We start from the raw sequence: 21,993 nt of genomic DNA, 5'->3' as shown, positions 1-21,993 counted from the left end.
CGGAATGAATTGCACCCTGATTCCCTTTGTGGTTGTTTGGTTTAAAACAAGGAATCAAGTGTATTTTTTTTTTTTTTACTAAACATGTATTTATAAAGAACCAATTTAAAATATACATGTAATATGATTAAATTTTCTTCCTGTTCAAAAGCAAAGATTAAATAAAACTGTTTAAATAAATCCCATCAGCACAAAAGCAAAGATTAAATAGAACTGTTCAACCTCCACTTACAGCAGCAGAAATTAAAACAAAGATTAAAACAAAGCTTAGTCTAGACCTCCACTTAACAAAGATTAAAACAAACAAAGATTAAATAGAACTCTTGTCTGTTTTGATTTTTTAAAAGTTTATAATTTTTATAAAAAAAGAAAAAGAATTTGATTCCTGGTAGTACATGTAATTTTCTATTTTTGAATGTTGTTGTGAGAATGGTTGGCTTAGATTTAGGCACACCAAATGGATATTTTCATCAACTTCACCACCAATTGTCTCACCATCGGTTTGACCTCCACTTACAGCAGCAGAGGTTGGACCTGGGCGAAGACGATGATCTGCGTCCTTAGTGGCACCGGAACTCGTCACACGTTAGTCTCCGACAACCAGGAGGAGGCGGGGCAGGTAGCGTCGGCTGTCGTGACGTTACCTCAACGGCGGCCGGAGCTTGGTGGTCGGAGGTTAGTTCCTGTGTGTTACGCCGGTGGTCGCCTGGTGAAGACTCCAATGGCTTCCAATTGTTGTTGAAGATGCAGGATTAAGAGGAGAGAGAGGGGGTTGGGGGAAATGAGGAGAGGAAAGGGAATGGAAAAATCTTGGGGGGGTGGGGAATGAGTGTAGAGTGTTTTGGGGTTAACTCAAAAATGAAAATGGGTAAAGGGAATGACAAAAGAGGGCTAACAAACAACAACAAAGGGAATGATATCAGCTCATTCCCTTTCCCTTTGATTATTACCCCCAACCAAACGGCCCCTAAGTAATACTCCACTCGCTGCATTCAGTGGCTTACAGTAAGTGTACATGGACTATTTTGGGATGGAGGAGTACGAAGTACTTTTATTAATACCTTCTTGCATTGGTCCGAAACACACATAAACAAACCATGTGTAGCATTTGACAAAATAAAAAGAAAATAACCTCATGCTTGTTATTATTAGACCTCCAACAAGCCACATTCATTCAAACAAAATAAAAAGAATATCCTTCGTAAAATAATACTTGGGGTTTACGGTCTAATAATAACAAGCATGAGTTAATTTTCGCTAGATCTCTTGGTAGCATAATTAAAAAAACATTATATTTACATTTCAGATGTATTTACAAGCTTGAAATGCAATTGATCTTACTAGTAAAATCATCAAAGTGGAGGAAAGTTTAGTAAAAGAATTTACCTCTATAAATAAACGCTTGAAGGATTTGTCTGACCTAACTTGCGGGAAGAAAGACCAATGTTTTAAATGTTTGATGCCAGATCAAATTCAGCAACATTTTGCCGGAAGTCCTAATCGTGTCATCCTTGATGGGACAATATGATAATCGTTGCAACTACAATTGATGTCATTCTGATACTAAACAATGTCAAGATACCAATTAGTTTTGTGGTGTACTAATATAATTCAAACCAACTATAATTTTATCTTTGTGTGGAATTTAGAATGAACAAAAGCACAATCCTTGCTGCTTAAACTAGGAATTAATGGGGTGCTCCAGCCGGTGATGTAGTGCACCACATAGGCAACGCTTGCTATCTCATTCTCCTATAGTCAACCAGATGAACAAAATAATGTGTACATAAACCATTAAACAAAAAACACACAACAAATATACAGTCAAAGTACGGGAAATGATCTGATGACATCAGCTTATGAAGTATTTGGGAGAGAAATTCCATTTTCAGAACCAATTTATAGTTTTATCTGTAGACAAGCGGGACCAATTTATAGTTTTATCTTTGTGTGGGATTTAGAATGAACAAAACGTAATCCTTGATTTTAAACTAGAAATTAGTGGGGTGCGCCAGGCCTATGCAATAGTGCAACACATAGGCGACGCTTGAAGACCCCAGCAGCAAGCTACTGTGATGGGACTTCCCCCTTAAAAAATAAAGTTAATATCGTTGTGGGCCATTGGCCCACGTATCAGATATTAAACTGATAAGAACAGATACTACACTTGATCTTAGCCAAAAGGCCGAGAAAGGTATGATTTGTATGGACTCAATTCTTGCCTTTTATTTCATGTAGTTATACTAACCTGGTTGTTTATTGTCAATGTGGTACATCACACTTTAATTGGAGGGTTTGTTCACAGCAAATTTCAGGAACTCGGTATTATCATTCTGATGTCTGGGGTACACGAATATAATATTCTATAAACAAAAAAACCATAGGTCATGGAATCTTGTGGTTTTGATAACCAATCGAGCAAAGTTTATCGCACATACATAGTTTTTAAGGGTAAGGATACATACATAGCCTCATTCATCAAATCATTGGAGGGAGGGGTTATTACTACGTACAGATTGCAAATGTGCCATGGACCTCACTCAAAATCAGGATGAGATTCATACCAGAGTATCTAATCTAATATATGAATGCAGGGACCATCTTCAACAAGAACCAGGTATTAAAGTCGCCTTCGAGGGAAGGGCAGCTAAAGTGGCAGACATTTTGGCGAAGGAAGCAAGGAAAACAAATATTTGTAATTTCATCAGGAATTTTATGACCTCCCCTCCCCTGGTTTGTATTAATGAAGTACTTCTTGACTCGCAAAATTGTAGTATGTCCATGGACAAGACCATTATTTTAAATTAATCTAAGCTTACCTTTAAACCCAAAAAAAAAAAAAAAAAAGGGTAAGGCTACACAATCTGAAACTTCCTGAACTTCCATCTTGAGCGAATGGAGAAAGGTCTATCACGTAAATAACATTTAAAAGTAAGGGTGCTTACATTTAACCTCCACGAATTTTGTCTTGATAAGGGTTGAACAGTTGTTGTTTGGCCCTGCAAAAGGGCAAGCAAAAGTAAAAGAATGAATCACGAGCCTGAAATGTAAATACAACATACTTTGTACTTCAGTCTTTCAAATACAATGTGAATTCAGTTGTTTTCAGACAATAGATTGAGTTAGTGATTTCAAATATCATTAATTCATTACATAGAACAAGTAGCATCAAACGAGAGAAGTCCATACATCAAAGCAAAGGTACTTAAATTAAACACTAAAGAACAAATTTTTAAAAATAAAACAAAGAAAATCATAATGGACTCATCAGCCTAAACATGCCATTATCCTATATCCTATAGTTAACAAGATTAGCTGCATTAAGTGTTATAATGCCGGCAATGACCCACAATATCAAAAGGGGACACTAGTTTATCCATTAGTTTATCCATTATCATCAAAGTACTGGGAAAACGGAACTCTAGTTTTATGAAGTAAACAAGACAAGCAGAAATTGGGAGCAATATAGCCTCTAACAAAGACATCATTTTACATGGGCAGAACTAGGAAGAATGACCAATTTCTAGTTTTATTTATGTTGTTTAATTATTACTTTGAAGTTTCTTGAAATGATGAGATTTCCATATATGAAAGCAATCTTTGACAGAAAATTCCATTGATTGAAAATGGCAACCAACAAGAACGGATACTACACTCGATCTTAAGCACTTAGCCAAAAGGCCGAGGAAGGTATGGTTTTCTTAGACTCCAATTCTTGTAACTTCGACTCCAAGTCTCTCTCTAAATGATCCTCAGGATCTTCTGTGTATATGTCCATGGACAAGACAGTTTAAATTAATCTAAGCTTACCTTTCAACCCAAAAAAGAAAGGGTAAGGCTACACAATCCGGAACTTCCTGAACTTTCCATCTTGAGTGAATGGAAATAGGTTTATCACACATAAATAACATTTAAAAGTAAGGGTGCTTACATTGAACCTCCACGGATATTGTCTTGATAAGGGTAGAACCTGGACAGTTGTTGTTTGGCCCTGTAAAAGGGCAAGCGAAAGTAAAAGAATGAATCACGAGCCTGAAATGTAAATACAACATACTTCGTTTCAGTCTTTCAAATCCCATGTAAATTCAATTGTTTTCAGACAATAGATTGAGTTAGCGATTTCAAATACCATTAATTCATTACATAGAACAAGTAGGCATCAAACGGGATAATTCCATAAATCAAAGCTAAGATACTTAAATTAAACATTAAAGAACAAATTTCTAAGAATAAAACAACAGCACAATACCTTAATGAACTCATCAGCCTAAACATGACATTATCCTATATCCTATAGTTAACAAGATTAGCTGCATAAAGTGTTGTGAAGTACTGGGAAAACTGAACTCTAGTTTTGTGAAGTAAACAAGACAAGCAGAAATTGGGAGCAATATTGCCTCTAAAAAGACATCATTTTACATGGGCAGAACTAGGAAGAATGACCAATTTCTAATTTTATTTATGTTGTTTAATTATTACTTTGAAGTTTCTTGAAATGATGAGATTTTCATATATGAAAGCAATCCTTCACAGAAAATTCCATTGATTAAAAATGGCAACCAATAAGAACAGATACTACACTCGATCTTAGGCACTTAGCCAAAAAGCCGAGGAAGGTATGGTTTTCTTAGACTCCAATTCTTGTAACTTCTACCTCATCCTTCAGCAATTCAAAGTGGGATCACCTAATCCGGAAATTTTCCAATTACTGCCTGACAAGAATTACAGTCTTTAATCAGATAAATAGACATAGTCAGAACTAGAAGTAACACTGATGCAAGTTTAAAAATGGGGGAGTAGAAATTTATTTTCCACCCAAAGGGGAAGTTTGCAGTCAAATCATGGCAAACTTCGCTTCCACAATTACCGGGGTTTCAAGACTTAAATACGCTTTTATGCCTAAGAAATAAGCGTAATTTACTTTCAAGCTTGCTACGAGCACATGACCTACAGCCTAAGAAAAAAAAAAACAACCAGGTAAAGGAGACTCGTGGTCAAAACTGCAGTCAGATCTCATTGGATCATCAACTGAAATTTGTATGTGACTTCTATCGTGCCAGACTTGTTTTTTTTTTCTTTGTCAGACTGTAAATGTGTTTATCATCACCAGTAAAAGATATAGCAAGAGTTGCAAATTTCAATTTAACTCTTTGTTAACCACCAAATCGCAAATTGCAAATGAGATTATAATCAATAGTAATAGATATAGTACTCCATAGTAGATGTAGCAAGCAATGCAGTTGACCTCTTCATTAAACAATCAAAAGGAAAAATTAGTAAGAAGGTCACCTTCTTATACATCAAATGACTTCAGCATTTCAAGCATTAAAGGATTCACCATTTGGCCTGTTTACAGACAAAGAAATCAGAATAACTGTGGCAGATTCCGTTACAAGTCCTGTTCATGGTGAACCAAAATCACAAACAATGTTATAATGTTTTCAAAGCATGAAACAAGAACCAACCCAAGCAAGGAAAATTATAGAGAATAGAACAGAACCATTCTAAAAAGTGCCCTAAAAATTTCCAACAAAAATTGTTATTTTTTAGCTTTTGGTCACTCGAGCACCATGAGACATCATCGTGATCTTATACCGGCCTGATGTAGTATAAATTGTAAGACATGAAATTGTAATGGACGCGTTTTCTTATTAAGCATCATGTATTCCATCATAGTACAAGTGTAGGTAAACACACTAGCCATACTCATTTACTCAATAAGCATCCCATTATCCAAATCAAATATATTTTGAATAATGATTTAATGGGGCATGCCAAGCTGTAGAGTAATGAAAAGAATGGGTAATACTTGTGTTGAGGATAACGTAGTTATCCTAGAGGATAGAATATCATATGAGATAGAGTTATGTTATATGATATGAGATAGAAGTCTATAAGACTTAGAAATCACGAATCATATGATATTCTATCCTCTCCGATAACTACGTTATCCTCAACAACTTGCGAGTCAGTGACCCACATATCAGATATCAAACTGATACTCCGTATGAACAGATACTACACTTGATCATAGCCAAAAGGCTGATAAATCTAGAAAGGTATGAGTTCTCTGAGTAACATATATCTCTTTTTGTTTCTTTACTTGGTCTAAAGCTCATCATTAACCGTCTGTAGTGTGACAATACAAGTTCGAAATTTCGACATAAGAAGATCTAATGTAAAGGATCTCAGAATCCACCAAAACTCTAATGTCACCAGAACTCGGAATCCACCAAAACTCTAATGTCGTAGTACATGCATCAGACTACAACAGGACTCAAATTGCAACAGAATACAGAATATATCAGCAACAACAAGGAGAAAAAATTGCAAAGTACGAAGTACTATCTTGGGTTTCCAACTTTTAGGTAAAGTTTGCTGAACTATTCTCAACCAAAGAGGAGAAAAGAGAGGTAGTTAACCAAACCACAAAATTATTGATTGTTAGCACGTAAAGAATAACCTTGTATTTCAGGAGGAGCACTTGTGTAACGTCTACCTAAAGATTGGGGTCTATCAGTCTATGTACGATAGAACCTTCAGATATTAAGTAATTGCAGGCTTGCAGCGGCTGTATTTATCAACTTCAACTACTTGGACCAAACCATCTTTGTCCCTCAAAAAGCTCTGATGTTCTTTTCAAGTTTTTAAAACTGACAAATTTTTTGTTTTATGTAAATGAAATGCAAAACGACATTGGAAAATAAGTGTTTAAGCCAAAATACATAAGAAGAACCAGAACAAATACGTAAATGGTATTTTTTTTTTAAAAATCTACCCTTAAGTACTAAGGGTAAGGGGTTTCAAGAAATGGGAAAAAAATGATCATTCAAATTACCTATGCATATTTAGGCTACAATTTTGTTTATCCCCTTTCCGCCCAATCGAACATTGTTTTAGCCCCCTAAATAGAACGTTTTTTTGATGGAGGCTTAATGGAAATTTTTGAGTGATGATAATTATAGAAACCTCGAACAGAGAGCAAATGTGCAAAAGTAAGAAGACAAATATATAACTAGGAGGGGCAAAAAAAGAACAAAAAAATTTGGACCATTTCTCGATTTGTGCGTGTCATCCTTGCGCAGGGGCCATGCTAATCTTCTCTGTATCGTTCCAATTTTATCAGATGTCTCCGAAGAGACAATAGGCTAATGCATTCAGAAGTTAAGAAACAAAAGAGTTGTTTCATATAATTTCAATGTGGGAATAACACCAGATCAGCCTCCAATAATAAGCTAGTAATTTAGAACATATCCCAAGTTCCCATGTGGGTGAACCAAGCCCATGAAATAGTTCAATACATGGACAATTCTCCAGGATCCCTAAGCAAGCAACCTTAAAAACAATCTGTCTTAATATCATTGTGGGTTATTATGATATGGCCACCATAACATATACGAAGTATTACATAGATTCCCTTGATCTTATAGCCAAAATACCAAGAAAGACAGAAAGGTAAACTGCATTTTATCTTACATATATACCTCTATCTGTATTTTCTTCCATTTCCAACCTCAAATGCTGCTTCTCTATGTGAGACAATCAATATTTGACATGTCGGCTGACCACTAGTCCATTACAAACATTGGTGAAAATTTACTACTGTAAGCAATATTATGGGGAAAAATTAGTTTTTGATCAACATTATGTTGCTCAATCACTCAATGTGATTAACGATTCTCAATCCAGATATAATAAATAAAAATGGCAGCATACCATGAGAGTCTTGTAGACTACTGTGATGGATACCTCTTTGGTTCCCTCTAACTCACCCATAAATCAAATATTCAAGTATTTACTACATTTAAGCCAAAAGGCTGAAACAAAGTATGCTTTTGTTCGCAACATACCTTTCATATTAGCCATTTATTTAGGGTGTGTGAAGAAATCAGCTGCCAGCAGTCTGTATCATGACACAGAAGAACATAAGGTACCAGAGTCGAGAATTGCAGCAAAAAATGCAGACACTTCAGAGGATTGAACAAGTTTTGCTGTAAAGAGCATAAATACTTGAAAGTCAGATTCCAGGGAAAGAAAATAACCCGGTAGGGAGGAAAAAAGGCCAACAATCCGTATATCATGGCACAAAAGGGCATAAGGTACCAGAGTCAAGAATTGCAGCATAAATGCAGACACTTCAGAGGATTGAACAAGTTGTGCTGTAAAGAGCATAAATACTTGAAATTCAGATTCCAGGGAAAGAAAATAACCCGGTAGGGGGAAAAAAGGCAACAATCCGTATATCATGGCACAACAGGGCATAAGGTACCAGAGTCGAGAATTGCAGCAAAAATGAAGACACTTCAGATGATAGAACAATTAAAAAATTTGGACCATTTCTCGATTTGTGCGTGTCATCCTTGCGCAGGGGCCATGCTAATCTTCTCTGTATCGTTCCAATTTTATCAGATGTCTCCGAAGAGACAATCATCTAATGTATCTAGTTGATTATAAACAAAAGGAAATACTTAAAGTTCTTTCTATGTGGGATAGTTTGATGCATATCCATATTCTATCTTGCGTATCATCTATCTATTTTTTTTATTTTATTTTTTAGACAGAAAGATACAATAAAAGTTAGGATAGTCTTCTCTCAAGACTGTACCCTAACTTATCTAAAGATAAAAAATAAGAAAATTTACTATCCATGTATGGGTCAATTTCTTGATACGTTTTACTATATACTAAAACAGACACCAGGAATGACACATGTCACTTCCTGGTGTAAAATTTTCCCGCATAAAACATTTTCCTAAAATATCTTATTTTATTTTATTTTATTCTCTACCTTTTTATAAACTATATGTGTATGGAAAAAATATTAGTTTATAATTTATGACAATAATAGATACCACATAACAACAATTTTGCTAAATACTTTTTTTTATAATATTTTAGTCAAATCGTCATATTAATAATGTAAATTATATTCACTCGATATGTTGGTCAAAGTAGCATATTATACATATATAATATGCATATTAGATGAATATATATAAATGAGTATGTTTAAAAAAAAATTATAATTATGCAGTAGTTTGGGGATACTTGGTTAAATATTTTGTAAAAAAAATTTATCATAACCCGTGCGTGCACGGGATCTAATCTAGTATTCACCTAATACTGAGTGATTTTCAAAGCCCAAAGATTTCATACCATACCATAACTAACATTTTGCAAACGACTTTGGAAATAAAACTCATTCTGATTAAAATATTAAATGCAGCATGAGTGACCAGTTGATCATCATATAAAGGAAGGGTTCAATAAGAAGATTCACATATCTAGCATCAAACTAAATAGCCTGCAATGAATGACTCGCCATTTGATCTAGATTGGACAATTTAAAGCAAAGATGGATCAAAATTTCAAGCCAACTCAAGTTCAATTTTACATGGACTAAAGCTACAGAGAAGTTGTGTGGAATCCTTTTCAGAAAAAACTACCTAGCTCATTAAGAAAAATCACATCTTAATTCAATTGGAGAATAGAAGCAAGGGTAGAATGACTTCTTCAGCCATGCAGGAAAACAGAAGTTTGAAAAGAGCCTTAAAATTTCAACAGAATTTGATCACATTTCTCTTTGTACATGACTACGTCTCACGAGCCTTACAATTTCAAAAGAGAAATTTCATCAATTACTCTTTGTGCATGACTGTATCTCATGCTTGACTAAGGAGAATCAAACTTTAATTGTAAAGGACTCTAACTTAGGGCATTAAGCCTCCCGTGATAGTGGCATTATACAACACAACACTTTCTACACAGGAGAATAGAGGACACTCAAGAATTCACTCGTGACAGGATAAGTTTCAATTGTCAACGCCTTAGTATTACAATCCCCAAGTTTAGACTTAGTGAGATGTGACAAGCCCACGCAGTACAACAATACAAGGGTGGTGCTATAATAGTGGAACTTTCCCATAAAAAATAGTATTAACTTTAACATCATGTGATTTCAAGTGGCCTTGTGGGTCAATGACCGATGCACTATATATATAACTGATATGAAAAGAATAACAGCTACAATTAAACCACTTAATCTTATAGCTAAAAGGTAAGCTTCGTTTAATTTTACGCACCTCAATCAGTTTTTCTGGCCATTCCAACCTCAAATGTCACTTCTCAATGTGAGAAAACCCAATATTTAAGATGCAGGATGAATCAGATGATCACTTCAAACAGGATTCCCGAAGATATAAAGCCTACAACAATACGTAAGTGGTAAGCAGGGAAGTTAAAAAAAACAAGGGGGTGCAAAAAAGAACAAAAAAAATTGGACCATTTCTCGTTTAATTTTACGCACCTCAATCAGTTTTTCTGGCCATTCCAACCTCAAATGTCACTTCTCAATGTGAGAAAACCCAATATTTAAGGTGCAGGATGAATCAGATGATCACTTCAAACAGGATTCCCGAAGATATAAAGCCTACAACAATACGTAAGTGGTAAGCAGGGGAGTTAAAAAAAACAAGGGGGTGCAAAAAAGAACAAAAAAAATTGGACCATTTCTCGTTTAATTTTACGCACCTCAATCAGTTTTTCTGGCCATTCCAACCTCAAATGTCACTTCTCAATGTGAGAAAACCCAATATTTAAGATGCAGGATGAATCAGATGATCACTTCAAACAGGATTCCCGAAGATATAAAGCCTACAACAATACGTAAGTGGTAAGCAGGGGAGTTAAAAAAAACAAGGGGGTGCAAAAAAGAACAAAAAAATTTGGACCATTTCTCGATTTGTGCGTGTCATCCTTGCGCAGGGGCCATGCTAATCTTCTCTGTATCGTTCCAATTTTATCAGATGTCTCCGAAGAGACAACCCTATTGTGAAGCCAGGCTTATTAAAGGAAGCAGTATATTTGAAAATATATCAATGTGGGACTCGATAATTTAGCAGCGGGAACCACAAAACATTTGCAAGACTCCAATAACCTAACAAATACGGAGAAAGCAATAACAAATGTCAGGGATACTCCTTTCAAAAATAAAAAAATTGTCAGGGATACACCTTACCAAAGCTTCCTTTTTATTCCATCTTTTACTCAAATCTAATATCAGCTAAATTGATGCAACTCTCCTAGTAACACACTTAAATGTCGACGCATAGATTCTACGCATAGCAGAGGTACAGGAAATGATTTTAAAAAAAAACTAACGTGACGTGGACCCCTAATTAACATATCACAAGGGACAATTACTGAATGTACTAACGACCAAATTTTTGAACAAGAATTCCAAGGATGATGATTTGAAGAAAGTAAATTGACGATCCTCTTAGGCTCTGGTTCCTTTGCACTCACTCACCAGGATGCTAACAGCTTGATATGTGGAGACACTGTGAATTTAGGAGAGGTGGAAGTAAAAGAAGCTAGAGTAGTAGCAATTTCCTAAATTTCTTAACTGGTACAGAACAAATTACTTTACTCATCAAATAGCAATGCCTTCAGCATCGATCATAAACTCTTCACTCTATGTAACTCAGACTCAGAAACTCGTATCAGACATCACAACAGTACGTGTTTTAACTTTTAAGTGCCGGACTCAGCTAATAATAAATAAATAAAAAAAAAAATACGTGTTTTAACCCAAAAAAGATGTGGAAAATGGCAACTTTCAACTGTCCAACTATCCTCCGTATCCATGTCAGAGTGTCCAGTTTCCAACACGGGAACTTGAGGTGAATCAAAAATTTGAATAACGTAGAAATCACTTAAGTAGTATGAGACAGTAGTAAGTTCAAATAATACTCCAGCAAGGTCAAACTATCAAGACTATATGGTACAGTGGCAACTCTTCGGCCATCCGGCATACCACATTACCACCAAAATATCTTGCAACCCCCAAAATCCAAAGGGGAGAAAGATAAATCATATGGGATGAGGGATTATCAAATTGAGATGGTATAAATCATCATAAAACAAATAAGAAAAGGGGGGAAATGGAAATTTGATACGAATGAAGTATATTCTCCACTAATATTCTTAACATAATCACAAGCTTTGATAGAAATTTAAGAATAATCCCTATTATCATATCTAGGGTTCTTTCGAATGGATGAAGCAATATCAAAATTATCAAACAAAAAGATTAAAATAATGCAATCTTACTACTCCTATTTAACCCCTAAAATTGCACCCTTATTAATACATCTCTTTACAAAACAAAATACATCAATCACCTCTAACCTAAAATGACAAGAATATTCAGGTGAAAATTTAAATTCATTAAACGAAAATGAGAAGAAGAAACTTACAAGTTACAACCAGACAAAAATGGAAAGTGAAATTCGCAAGATGATCAAACGAGCGGAAACCCACTTCAATTTATTTATTTTGCGGTGTTTTTGCCCCTTTGGGCGGTTTTGTTCTTCAATTTTTTTCCATTTACGGAGTAACGATTATATTCAGTAGATTTGACATTGCGTAAGTAGGTTTCTCAAGCACGCTGCTCGAGGATCAAAGAGGGAAGACACCCCGGCAGAAGAAAAGGCGGGGAAGTTTTCCTTACTTCCACTCCTTTCTACGAAGTGTTTCATAAAACAAAAAATCATAATGGTCTTTTTCTATTTCATGTAATATTTTCGCATTTTTTAAGGGACGGAAGAAGTATTATGTAAGTTTTAGGACTATAAGTTTAGATAAATCTAGGACCTGTTCTTTTTTTCTTAATTTCAGTTTCATGACTTATTTCGCGGTTTAGTTTAGTTTTTGAGCACTCAGTTCAGTTCAGTTCAATTTAAGAGCATCCAGTGCAATTTAGTTCAGTTCAGTTCAGCTCAACTCTAAAGAACAGGGCCTTAATAGGTCATATCAAATCAATACGGTCCAATAAATTTGATTGGGTCATATATGTTCAATCAAGTCTAATAAGTTTTATCATCATCATTATTATTATTATTATTATTATTATTATTAGAATGTGGAAATATTTTATATAAAGTTTGATGGAAGTCTAGAAACAAGTTGTGCTCACACCTTTTCTAAATGTTAAAACTCAATTTGTGGAAGATAAATGTGTCATTCTTAGTATTGTTAGAGTGACTAATAGAGAGACTTCAAAGCCTCATTATCTAATTTTGTTCTCCTCACATTTGGATGCATACTTCTTCTTTTTTTCTCCGCAACATTGTACAACGCTATCTCAGGAGCCCAAAAATTCACACCCATACCAGCAAAGAAAGAGATGTCAGTCACATCCAAACATGCATATTTACCCTGTAACCAATTAAATAGTAAAAGGTCTCTAGACATAAGATATTCCCCAACCTCTGAAATGAAACTCATGAAAGCCTCCTTACGCACCACGATCCCAACTTTGGAGCAAAAAACAGCAAGAATATCGTGCAACAAATTATGCTTGAACTTCACACCCACTTCAATAGAGCAGTGAACAACATGATCTCCCCATTGGTCCATCATGGTCCATTATAACTAGGACATAGACTACCTTCAGAGAACAAAAGTATCGTGAGCCTATAACACAACATACAGTGGAATTGACGATGGTACATCCTTTGCCCTCAAGCCATCAATAGGGTTGGTGAATAGAAAATCTTGTGCGTGCGTGACACGTATACAACTAAGAACAACAACTTGCCTTGGGCTAACCATGTACTCCGTACCTAGTAACGAGTTTTTTCTCAACAACACTAAAATAACACTTTATCGGAGTTTTCATTACTTGGGAGATAGAAAATCCAGTGGTGAGAGAGAGCATCGACGTTTGCATAATACATGGAAATCATTAAAAGCAAACCGGGTCGAGTATTCCGGGACGGAGGGAGTAACTTATCAACCCCACCATCTAATTAAATAATATATCTACACCCCACCCCCACCCTCCACTCCCTAAAATGACATGGTCCCCACTTATTTTTCTTATTAAAATATCTACTCAACCCCACTTGTTTTATTACTTTATTTCATTCAATTCTTTTTCTTAATACCTGTGCCCGACCAAGTGTATCTCTTAAATAAATACGGAAGGAGTATTTAAAAATTTAATTATCTCCTTTAATATGTTGTATATTACTATATTGTGATATATTTTATTTTAGCTTCCAAAAACTGCCTTAAATAATTTATTTTTTTATATAATTTTTTTCTTTTTTACAATATTTTTTTTTAAATAAAAATATATAGAAATAGGTATACAACGGTCCAAATCGGTCCAGTCCGGATTTTAGACCGATATTCCCGATCCGGTCAAAACATAATCGGTCTGGTCTTTGAATTTTGAATTATAAAAATTTCGATATCCGGTTCTGTCCGTGTTTGGACCGATGAACATCCTGAGTCCCTGACTACGTTACAACTAGGGATGGCAGCGGGTCTAGGACCCTACCCGGACCCTGTCGGACCCTACCCTAAAATTAGGGTATGGGTCTTTATTTTTTAGACCCTATAGGGTAAGGGTAGGGTATGGACATATGCTGTTTTTTTTAGGGTAGGGTAAGGGTCTTAATTTTTCAGACCCGTACCCTACCCATACCCTACCCGCGGACCCTTAAGACCCATACCCTACCCATACCCTATATTTAGACCCGCTTAAATTTTGTTATTTTTTTGTACTTCACTTTTTTGGTAGGATCTTGATGATGAAGTAGATGATGATATGGACGATAACTACTACTAATGTACTGAATGGATGCCTATTTATTAACATTAATGTTGTGTAGTTAAGAATGTGGGATTTTGTAACTTATGAGCTTCGTACTTTAAAATGTATTGTGTTTAAGGAAAGACAAGGATAATTTTTGAAGACTAGCTATTTATTTGTTTTAAAATGTCTTATTACTCGTTGTTCTTGAATTATTTTTGCATATTACATATAATTGTATACAAAAAAGGAAATAAAAGTTATAGTTTAACGCGGACCCGCATAAGACCCTAGACCCTACCCATACCCTATCGGACCCATAGGGTCCGAGTAAGGGTCTTATAATTTTAGACCCTATAGGGTAAGGGTAGGGTATGGGTATATGTCAAAAAATTAAGGTCCGGATCCGGGTATTACTAGACCCTACCCAGACCCTACCCATTGCCATCCCTAGTTACAACAACAGCACACTAATACACTATTCTTTCTCTTGCGCTCCCAGCTCCCGTATTCATTGCGTGAGCTCGAACTCTCGAAGGCCAACCTACCACCGCCGTCTTCAGCCACCGTCATCGTACAACTCCGCCGCACTTCCGAGGTCAGCCACTGGTAGCCACTCTTCCTTCCCCCTCTTTGTTCTTTTCTTATCGCCGTTTTCCCTTCTTCTTCCGCTGTTCTAGCCACCGGATACTTGTTTCCCTCTTTTCATTTTTTTTCTTTGGTTATTATTAATTCAGAATATTCTGCTATTTTTATTAACATTTTCATGTTTATTACAATGTTTAATTCAATTGAAGGAATAATATATGAGTTCAGTGTAACAATCTGGAATTCAAATTCTAATTGTTTCAATTTCCCTTTGAATTAGATAATTAAGCAGCAATTAAGTAAGATCAAAATGGTTATGTTCATAATTAGGATGTGGTTGATGGTCTGGGTTGATGAATTATGTCTTTTATGAAAATGCTTAGTTGATGTACCTGGATTGGATATTAGAGACTGACATTGTTGAATAATTATTGATTGTTATAGGATTGGACTAGAAAAACAAACCCTAAGAAGGGTAGGAAAGAACTAGCTTGTCGGATTAGTTAAACTATTAAATTATTTGATTGATTCAACAAGTTTCAATTCGATTGGAATGGTCAAGCAATATAAAGCTCAAGTGTCATCCATATGCTGATTATCTACTTAGTTATTAGTTAGTTTATGTTTGTCTAATTATCTTAATTTAAGTCGATTCCACCCCAACTCCCCCCCCCCCCCCCCTGCTAATTGCTATATAGTTAATAAACAACTACATGAGATTAATGTGAGTGAGAATTGTAGTTTTTACATGTGTATGATTTAAAACATAAAGAGGTTATCACATAATTTATTAGGGAACATATGACCTTATCACATAATCTTACTTGCATAATCTTGGGAGCTACTTAATCTGAAAGAAAAATGGCCCTGTCTTCCATAATACGGAGTGTTGGGTGTTAAAATGTCAAATAGTTGGGTGTTAATATTTGTTTTGTTTTGTTTAGATAGTGGAAACAACATACAACCACGGCGTAGTATTAGTAATGTCGAATCAAAGGATAGCATCAAGGATTCAGGGGTTGTAGGTCAACTCAGTTGCCTACCGATGCAACTCTCGTTCTCACTGTCGATTATTCTGACTCTGAGTTTTTAAATTCCGAGTTAGCTAATGTGTATATCACTACTCCGTATATTGCAAGTAATATGAGCATATGCGATGTTTGAAATTCGTGATATGCATCTTGTATTTCAGTTGTTTGTGTTTTGTGTCTAGGTACTACCTAGTTTTGACCGGTTCAACGGCTACTATAATAAACTCCATAACTATAATGATCAAACATGCGCTGCTTCAACAGTCATTTTCCTCTCTCCAGCAAGTCTTTGCACACTCTTCCCCTTCCACCTCGAGGGTATATATGTTTTACCTTTTTTCCCCCAACGTTGATTAGAATGGGTTTTCATTTTAAATGTCTCTTGGCCTGTTCTCAACAATGCCCCTAGTAAAAAGAAACTTGACGGATTTGTGGAACTTTTATAGGGAAACTCATTTGTGGTATGTGATTCCTGATGAAGTAAAGTGCTCATCACTCTTGAAGCAATATCTGGAAATCCTTTCCCCTTGTGAGAAACAAAATGTACTCAGCTTCTGCGATAGTGAGCTCAGGAAGAAAGCCCTCTTAGCCCGTGCCCTGGTCCGCACTACTATCGCTAGATGTAAGTCGTCTCCTTTGTTTGTTTTGGATATTCTTGAGAGCTTTCTGTTATTCTAGGTGGTCATATTGATGCTGTGGGTTTTAAAGGGTTTTTTGAGGTTCTAATGATTGGTTAACCTTTTAGCTTGCAATGCCATTTTGAGGTATCTTGTTCATATTTCTGTATGTTAGGATATATACCTGGATATCTCGTTAGAGTTTTTCTTCAATTTTAGTATGCCTGATGCGTAGTTAATCAAATTCTACCAATTGATGACAGATAAGATATTAGAGTTCTGTTAGAAATCAAATTGGTAATTATAGAAATTTTCACGCTTTATTGATACACTTAATGTTTGATTGGAATACTTTGTGTTGATGTGCTACATCATACACCGTATCTTTCAACTTCTGGGGCATTAATAGTAAGGTGACTTTCTAATTTGATTGTGGTAAGTGCATGGATGTTGTTCTGCGTCCCATATTCATCATCATTATCATTACCCCATTGCCTCAAAGAGGCTCCCGCAAGAAGCGGGGTAGGGGGGGGGGGTTGGGTGTACGCAACCTTACCCCTGCAATTGGAGAGAGGTTGTTTCCAATTGACCCAAAAGGGATAACGGGACGATAACGGGACAACCATCTGCGTCCCATATTGTTAACCACAATTATGCAATGATTCTAGTCTTGTCCTTTTGGTTTATTGATATGTACATGTGGAAGTGTGGAACTTCCTTATCACTGCAAGTGTTGGGCTTTGACATTGGGGCTTTAATTTGTAAAAGGGTTAAAGCTTCTTTGCATTTCTTATTTCACGCTTTTGTCTGTGATAAAAATGTCACCCTTTAATTATATCATAGTATTGTTGACAAGGAAATGCTGGGGTTATTGATTTACTCATTTCATGCTAGATCAGACAAATTCTTATGTTGATCCAAGATCTTTGAAGTTTAAGAAAAACTCCTACGGAAAACCCGAGGTTAGCTTTATCTTTCCTTCGTTCAACAACATCTTGATTTCCATGGATATTCATCTATCTTTTTCTTATTAAGACTGGTCTACAATTTTCAGGTTGATTGGCAGCAGGTACCTGATGTGAGTTGGCCACCATTGCATTTCAATTTATCACACACATCATCATTGATTGCATGTGGAATTACGACATATTCTCCTGTGAGATATACATATTCTGTTTTTTAAGTTATGACAACAAGAATTGGTTGCTTGGTGTTTACCTTTTGATTTGACTATGTTTTCCATGTAGATTGGAATCGACGTGGAAGATAAGAAGAGGACAATAAAGAATGATGTCATGTCATTTGCTCGCCGCTTCTTCTCTCCACATGAAGTTGAGCATTTGGCTAATATTTTAGATCCGGAAATACAACGTCAGGAATTTATTAAATTATGGACACTCAAGGTAATGAGATTTATCCATAAGCTGTTTATACACTAGCACGACTTGTGTGAGTAAAGCATTTGATAGACTCCCCCCCCCCCCCCCCCCCCTTTTAAAGATCATATGGTTAATAAGGGATCTGGTAAGTATTCTCACTGTGTTTCTTAGAGCCAAAACCCATCCTTCTCCTGTTTAAGAAAGAATGCAGAAGCCATCGATTAAACTTTTTTTAGGCCATAATTCTAAGTTGACTGTAGTAATTTTCTGCATTCAATCCCGTGGATTTGGCACCACCTAGGCACCTATTCAAAGTTAATACGAAGTATTTGATAGTTGACAATATATAGGTGATGTTATTATCTCGTCTGACTTGTGAAAGTACCACTTCTAGGAAGCATATGTAAAAGCATTGGGAAGGGGTTTTTCAGCTGCTCCGTTTAAGACGTTCAGGATTCATTTCAAAGCTTCGTCAAAAAATATGTCAGGTGTTCCTGAAATTGCTGATCTTACGGTATTCCTTTGGATTTTATTTGTCCTTTTGATGTAGCTAATGGACTTTGAGTCGATCTTGTTGCTTCATTAAGATCCATTCATTCTACTGGAAAACGAAATTATCAATTTACAAGAATATTGGGAACTGATGAGTTGCTATCTGTTCAAAACCGAACTGGACTAGAATGGTTCAGTACTTCAGACTAGGAACAAGCTGGACAGTCCGGTTCTGTTATTTTTAGCCAATCTTTTCAATATGAGTATAGTGCCTTTTGAATTTATCTTACAAGGCAGGGGACAACTTTACAATAGAGAAAAAAAAAGTTAACAACGTGTGCGTCATTCTGAATTTCAGATGGCACCTATAGCTATTAAAAGGAAGCATGGAATGTTTAAAAGCAATATCCATTAAACTTTAGCTAAATGTCAACTCTTTATAATCATCCATGGCTTCAACGTTTGGGAGGGAGGGTGATATGTTTGTTCTGGTGAGAGGAGATGGAGAGAAAATCACTGGAAAAAATGGTAAGCTCACCAAGTCAGTAGAAACTTGTTTCACAGCACACCAAAATTTACGGCTGATGACTGGAGCAGAATCTATATGGTCTGGTTTTGGCACTTGGTCTAGACTGGGTGGTCCGATTTATGTACAGGCTGGATTTTCAGCTGTCCCTTTATTGGTAAATTATGACTTTCGACCTAGTCAATGTACTTTAACAATATCCTGGAATGCATTTACATGTTCGGTTTCTCATTTCTTTGGGAAGCTGTACCAGAATTTCAGCTTTGATGCTCATACTTCAATCCAGCTGTGTTTTGACATGTTCTTTTGTGGCTTGATTGGCAAGCTATCTCGATAGTTGATGTTGTTTACTATTTGCAAGCTACCTGGGAAAATGCCTCTGTTCTATATTAAAGTACTCCAATTAAAGAGAATGTTACTCTTTCTATGATACTAATACTATACTGCAGCTTTCTTTTTTCTTTTTTCAAACTACCATTCTGTGAGTGTTTTAAAGCTTACCTATTGTTCAATTTCCCACCTCACGGTAATGCCAGGAATCTGAAATTACTGTTGAATCGTCTGAGTTTCCATATGGGCAATGGCAGTTTGCGCTTCTTGACTTGGCTAATACTCATTATGCTTCTATTTGCACAGAGAATTTTAACGAAGGTGAGGCATAGTACTACTCCGTATCAAATTACCCGTTACAAAACATGGATGTGACTTGTAACTGTAATATTTGTGATCCACTTGTGCAGAAAATCTTTCTCCAATGGCTTTGAGAGTGTGGAAGACGATACCTCTTCTGGAAGATTTATGCATGTCTGGGACTCCTTCCATTATTACAATTGGTGGGCTTGTCAAGCAGCTCAAGTGGATTAAGTAGCGATCATTTCTGATGATAATTAAACAGACGATGATCATTGATGATAAGTTTTATTGAACAGTCAACAGCAAACAGCGGTTTTGATAGGAATGATATAATTTGTTCACCAACATAGAGTTGGCTCAAGTGGTAAGCAGCTTGATGTCGCTTAAGGGAGGTCTCGGGTTCGAGGCTCGCCGTATGCAGAAACTTTTGTTGGGAGACTCACCCACCATAAGCAAGGTGTGCGACACGGGTCGAATCCGGATGTAGTCGGAGCTAAGCTCCGGTGAACCGGGTGTGCTATGCGTAAAAAAAAAAAGATATAATTTGTTCATTTTTACCTGTTTGACTCGGCTCCCACATTATGCCGAACTCCCCAAACAGCTGCATAAAGTGTCAGTTGTGATATTGACTATTGAGTTAAACGTATATGAAATTGGCCCATTTATTTCAAATGAAATTTAAGAGGCCTCCCTACTCGGTTCTACTAGGTCCCCTATAATGTGTGTTACGTCTTATGGTGTTGGTATACGATGAATATTTAAAGAGCTTAATTAATACTCTGGTGTGTTACTAACTTTAGGGTTCGGATATATTCTCAAGAAACTTGTTTTCCATTGTCTGATGCTATTGGTACTGGACAATTTAGGTAGCCAAATTTCTCATAGCAAAACCCTGTTGCCTTTGTTTAGAAAAATCTGCAGGCTCCAAAATGTATCGGCCGCAGTGGCGTACCTTAAGTAATTTTCGATTTTTTTTTTTAATAATACTTTCGAAATTTGTTTAAAAAAGACTTTTTTTTTTTTATGATTCCAATATTTGTACATTTACGGGATATAGGTTAAAAGATAAATTTGTTACTTGTTAATCAAATTTTCATCACATACCAAATTTAGAGAAACACTTGTGTTATCATATATCCATATAACTCTCATATCAAACACTGAGAAAATGATATTAAGTTCGGGCTGTTAGAAAAACGAATGCATCTATGTGATTTTTGTTAATGCTTAATGTTTCTTCTTACATTAGAGCACAATTTGCTGATTCAACCAAGTAGTGAACTACAGGTTTACGTTTGTCGTAACTTGTAAGGGAGGAGGAGATGCATAAGCCGAGTACTTATAAGTTGAAGTGATTGAAGATGAACATTAATCATACAAAGTTAGTCTGACATTAAAATTCAAGCCGGTCTTTAAGCTAAATATCAATACAAGCAGAGTTTGGAGGAAAATAAATTTCGAAACCAACGCAGCTCGAAATATCCACCAAATAAGTGTTTTCTTTTTCTTTTTCTTCTTCTTTTTTTTTAATTATTTTTTTTACCGAGGTAATAGGAAATAGAAAAGCATTAGGAGATCCTCCTTACCAAGGGGAAACAAACCAAACGAGTGAGAGCCTACGCAAAAATAAGGGATGAGCAGCCCAAGTAATAACAGCTTCAATTCGTTGTAAAAATAATGTACTAGCGTTAAACCATCTTTCGAGCTAAATGACCATTCAACGAAGGGAGTATAAAAATAAATCTAGTGGAAAAAGTCCCACACTGACTATTTAAACTGTAGTATGTTTCTTTATTAACCAGAGCAAACTGATAACACAGTTCGACCTTACTTGAACAGCATATATTCTATGGATGACCTAGTGTTCTGAGCGTGATTAACAGCTACTGATCTCACAGATTCCACAACCATTTTTTTTTTTTTTGCATTTCCTTACCTTTGAGTTTTAGATATAGCATTTTTTATTAATGTAATCAATGCAATTTTGTTAGATTATCCAGGCCCCTCAAAACTTCCGCGTGCGTCCTTAAATTCCTATTATGGTACCAGAGCCGGAAAAGTGATTACGAAAAAAAAATTGAAGACCGTAGATCCAAGGAATGAAGAGTTACAAGATTTGAAGAAA

General features: G+C 35.8%; 1 protein-coding gene, 1 long non-coding RNA gene, 4 other non-coding genes and 1 pseudogene across 12 annotated transcripts; 1 reads left to right on the top strand and 6 right to left on the bottom strand.

The window, feature by feature from the left end:
* Window positions 1-155: 155 nt before the first annotated feature.
* Window positions 156-12,560, bottom strand: LOC130459174 (uncharacterized). Of its 5 annotated transcripts, XR_008918376.1 has the most exons (11): window positions 12,258-12,560; window positions 10,731-10,936; window positions 10,531-10,653; window positions 10,307-10,429; window positions 10,083-10,205; window positions 8,043-8,159; window positions 7,851-7,903; window positions 5,290-5,398; window positions 3,932-4,712; window positions 2,946-2,999; window positions 156-1,752 (listed from the first exon to the last, which is right to left on the bottom strand). It is a non-coding gene; the product is annotated as an uncharacterized lncRNA (long non-coding RNA). The 5 variants fall into 5 exon arrangements; XR_008918366.1 differs by lacking the exon at window positions 156-1,752 and having other exon boundaries at window positions 1,998-2,999; window positions 3,932-4,032; window positions 12,258-12,554; XR_008918374.1 differs by lacking the exon at window positions 156-1,752 and having other exon boundaries at window positions 1,998-2,999; window positions 3,932-3,991; window positions 12,258-12,554.
* LOC130466597 (U2 spliceosomal RNA) lies at window positions 2,002-2,198 on the bottom strand. Its single transcript, XR_008926782.1, has one exon. It is a non-coding gene; the product is annotated as a U2 spliceosomal RNA (small nuclear RNA).
* Window positions 5,840-6,055, bottom strand: LOC130466366 (uncharacterized; annotated as a pseudogene).
* LOC130466417 (U6 spliceosomal RNA) lies at window positions 7,040-7,142 on the bottom strand. The gene has a single exon (XR_008926649.1). It is a non-coding gene; the product is annotated as a U6 spliceosomal RNA (small nuclear RNA).
* LOC130466416 (U6 spliceosomal RNA) lies at window positions 8,323-8,425 on the bottom strand. Its single transcript, XR_008926648.1, has one exon. It is a non-coding gene; the product is annotated as a U6 spliceosomal RNA (small nuclear RNA).
* Window positions 10,719-10,821, bottom strand: LOC130466415 (U6 spliceosomal RNA). The gene has a single exon (XR_008926647.1). It is a non-coding gene; the product is annotated as a U6 spliceosomal RNA (small nuclear RNA).
* A 2,501-nt stretch (window positions 12,561-15,061) lies between the features above and the next one.
* Window positions 15,062-20,700, top strand: LOC110784518 (uncharacterized). Of its 3 annotated transcripts, none has more exons than XM_021988982.2 (9): window positions 15,062-15,200; window positions 16,404-16,539; window positions 16,668-16,843; window positions 17,733-17,800; window positions 17,893-17,994; window positions 18,086-18,241; window positions 18,612-18,731; window positions 19,772-19,886; window positions 19,976-20,700. In XM_021988982.2, exons 2-9 carry the CDS (start codon window positions 16,469-16,471, stop codon window positions 20,101-20,103), a joined length of 936 nt encoding a protein of 311 aa, XP_021844674.1. In that variant the 5' UTR covers window positions 15,062-15,200; window positions 16,404-16,468; the 3' UTR covers window positions 20,104-20,700. The 3 variants fall into 3 exon arrangements, with proteins under 3 accessions (XP_021844674.1, XP_021844673.1, XP_021844675.1); XM_021988981.2 differs by having other exon boundaries at window positions 15,075-15,211; XM_021988983.2 differs by lacking the exon at window positions 18,612-18,731 and having other exon boundaries at window positions 15,075-15,211.
* Window positions 20,701-21,993: the final 1,293 nt, after the last annotated feature.

This window comes from Spinacia oleracea, chromosome 1, assembly GCF_020520425.1.
Source record: "Spinacia oleracea cultivar Varoflay chromosome 1, BTI_SOV_V1, whole genome shotgun sequence".
NCBI classification, from domain to species: domain Eukaryota; kingdom Viridiplantae; phylum Streptophyta; class Magnoliopsida; order Caryophyllales; family Amaranthaceae; genus Spinacia; species Spinacia oleracea.
This window is presented reverse-complemented; position numbering and strand designations above follow the sequence as displayed.

Excerpts from the sequence above, each read along its gene's own strand:
- LOC110784518 (XM_021988982.2), top strand. The coding sequence starts at position 16,469 with ATGCGCTGCTTCAACAGTCATTTTCCTCTCTCCAGCAAGTCTTTGCAC. Across the intron at positions 17,801-17,892 it reads ACTCCTACGGAAAACCCGAG|GTTGATTGGCAGCAGGTACC; the intron begins GTTAGCTTTATC and ends TACAATTTTCAG. Across the intron at positions 18,732-19,771 it reads CTGAAATTGCTGATCTTACG|GAATCTGAAATTACTGTTGA; the intron begins GTATTCCTTTGG and ends CGGTAATGCCAG.